This window comes from Sinocyclocheilus anshuiensis, unplaced genomic scaffold (assembly GCF_001515605.1).
Source record: "Sinocyclocheilus anshuiensis isolate Anshui unplaced genomic scaffold, SAMN03320099.WGS_v1.1 scaffold2327, whole genome shotgun sequence".
In the NCBI taxonomy this organism is placed as follows: Eukaryota; Metazoa; Chordata; class Actinopteri; order Cypriniformes; family Cyprinidae; genus Sinocyclocheilus; species Sinocyclocheilus anshuiensis.
The window spans coordinates 66,913-68,759 of record NW_015536613.1 but is presented as its reverse complement, the minus strand read 5'-3'; the positions used below and the strand labels follow the sequence as shown (position 1 = coordinate 68,759).

General features: G+C 33.9%; 1 protein-coding gene across 1 annotated transcript in view; it reads right to left on the bottom strand.

The window, feature by feature from the left end:
* Window positions 1-153: 153 nt before the first annotated feature.
* LOC107703859 (nuclear pore complex protein Nup160-like) overlaps window positions 154-1,847 on the bottom strand; it is a 68,421-nt gene continuing 66,727 nt past the window's right edge. Inside the window, exons 26-27 of the mRNA XM_016506650.1 lie at window positions 550-655; window positions 154-348 (exon numbers count right to left, since the gene is read on the bottom strand). Of these exons, the coding sequence (XP_016362136.1) occupies window positions 176-348; window positions 550-655 (279 nt within the window). The 3' untranslated portion in view covers window positions 154-175. The remainder of the gene's footprint in view (window positions 349-549; window positions 656-1,847) is intronic.

Sequence of the window (1,847 nt, the reverse complement as noted above, 5' to 3'; positions counted from 1 at the left end):
CTGAATTAATAGTAATTAATTCCCTAAAATAAAATAAAATAAAATTAAGTAATCAAGTCATTACACTCACTAAAACTCATGTACACACATATTCATATGTAGGTCTACAAGTATTTATTTTCATTCTTACTGAGCTATTCTGAGTGAGCACTCCACATAAGGAATTAAAAATGTTTCAGATGCTTACCGCTGCTCCAGACGAAGGCTGCACAATCCAGGCGTAGTCCGGATGAACGAGACGCAGGCAGTTGAGGGCAGCTAGATAACAGTTCACCTGCTTCTGTAGACCGCGCAGAGTTCGCACCTCACGGCCCAGACGCATACCGTACTCAAACATCACTGTACCGGCTTAAACACACAAACAAATCACTGTTGGCTTAATTGCCAAATCCTGCCTGCAGATAACAATTTTATTGCTCATTTGAACAATAAATCAATAATAACTATAAAAGTGCAGGAGGGTTTTATTTTTTATTTTTTAAATTCAATAATTAATCCTTTCCCCCAAAAACCTGAAACATCATTGTAACGCTGACCCATCAGTTTTACCTTTCCTATAGTTGTGACGATTGATATGAAAAGCATACAGAAGCTCATAGTAGTTGTGAGTCATGAGGTCCACAGCTCTCGCGCGAGACTCAATAATGCTGACCACCTGAAGAACACAAAGCACAAAACAACACAATGGCTTGCTAAAAATTGATGCTGTCAATCGATAAAAAAAAAAAAAATTGCACATTTTTTTATAACCGCCATTAATCATGATTAATCACAAAGACTAAAGTTTTTAAATATATTTTTATATTGCAATAATTTCACATTCTATCTTTAAATTAGTGTAATAACAACATAAAGAAAGTATATTTTTAATTTTTGTTTAATGGCATCTTTTTTTGTATCACTGATACCAATACTACTGATGTCTCTAGGAAATTTTTCTTTTTCCCCCTAATATTTAACCATTGATAACCATTCAACATTACAGTATAATTGAGAGCTATCAATTTTAACATTTATTAGACTTTAAAAAAGAACTTCTAATTTAAATGAACTTACCAATTCATTTAAACCTTCACATAAACCAATTATATGTAATACCTGTGGTCCTTCAGCAATTAGGAAATATACAGAAATTGAATAAAGTTATTAAACACTAAATTTACACAGAAATCAGTTAATTCTCAGCACATAGAGACCCTTTCACCTAGATATCATACTATAGAGACTGTGTCTGTTCCCTGAACTAGAAAATACAAAAAAGGTCCAAACCAATTTAAGAGTAACAATTTAACTGATGTTCAACAAATAAAAAACAGATGTAATACGGTTAAATAATTGATATAGCTTGGCTTATTGAATATCAGGTCCCTTTCTACGAAAGCGCTTTTTGTAAATGATATGATCACCGATCATAACCTAGATGTGCTCTGTTTGACAGAAACCTGGCTAAAACCTGATGATTACATTATTTTAAACGAGTCTACCCCCCAAGATTACTATTATAAACATGAGCCACGTCCAAAAGGTAAAGGGGGAGGAGTTGCTACAATTTATAACAATATTTTCAGTATTTCTCAGAGGGCGGGCTTCAAGTATAGATACTCAGCTCTATATTTCTTCGCGGCCCGGCGAAACATACCAATTTGAAAAACTAACGGAATGCATAGACGATATAAAAAACTGGATGACAAGTAATTTCTTACTGGTAAATTCTCAAAAAACAGAGGTGTTAATTATAGGACCAAAAAACTCCACATGTAATAATCTAGAACGCTGTCTAACACTTGATGGCTGCTCTGTCAATTCTTCGTCATCAGTTAGGAACCTAGGTGTGCTATTTGATAGCA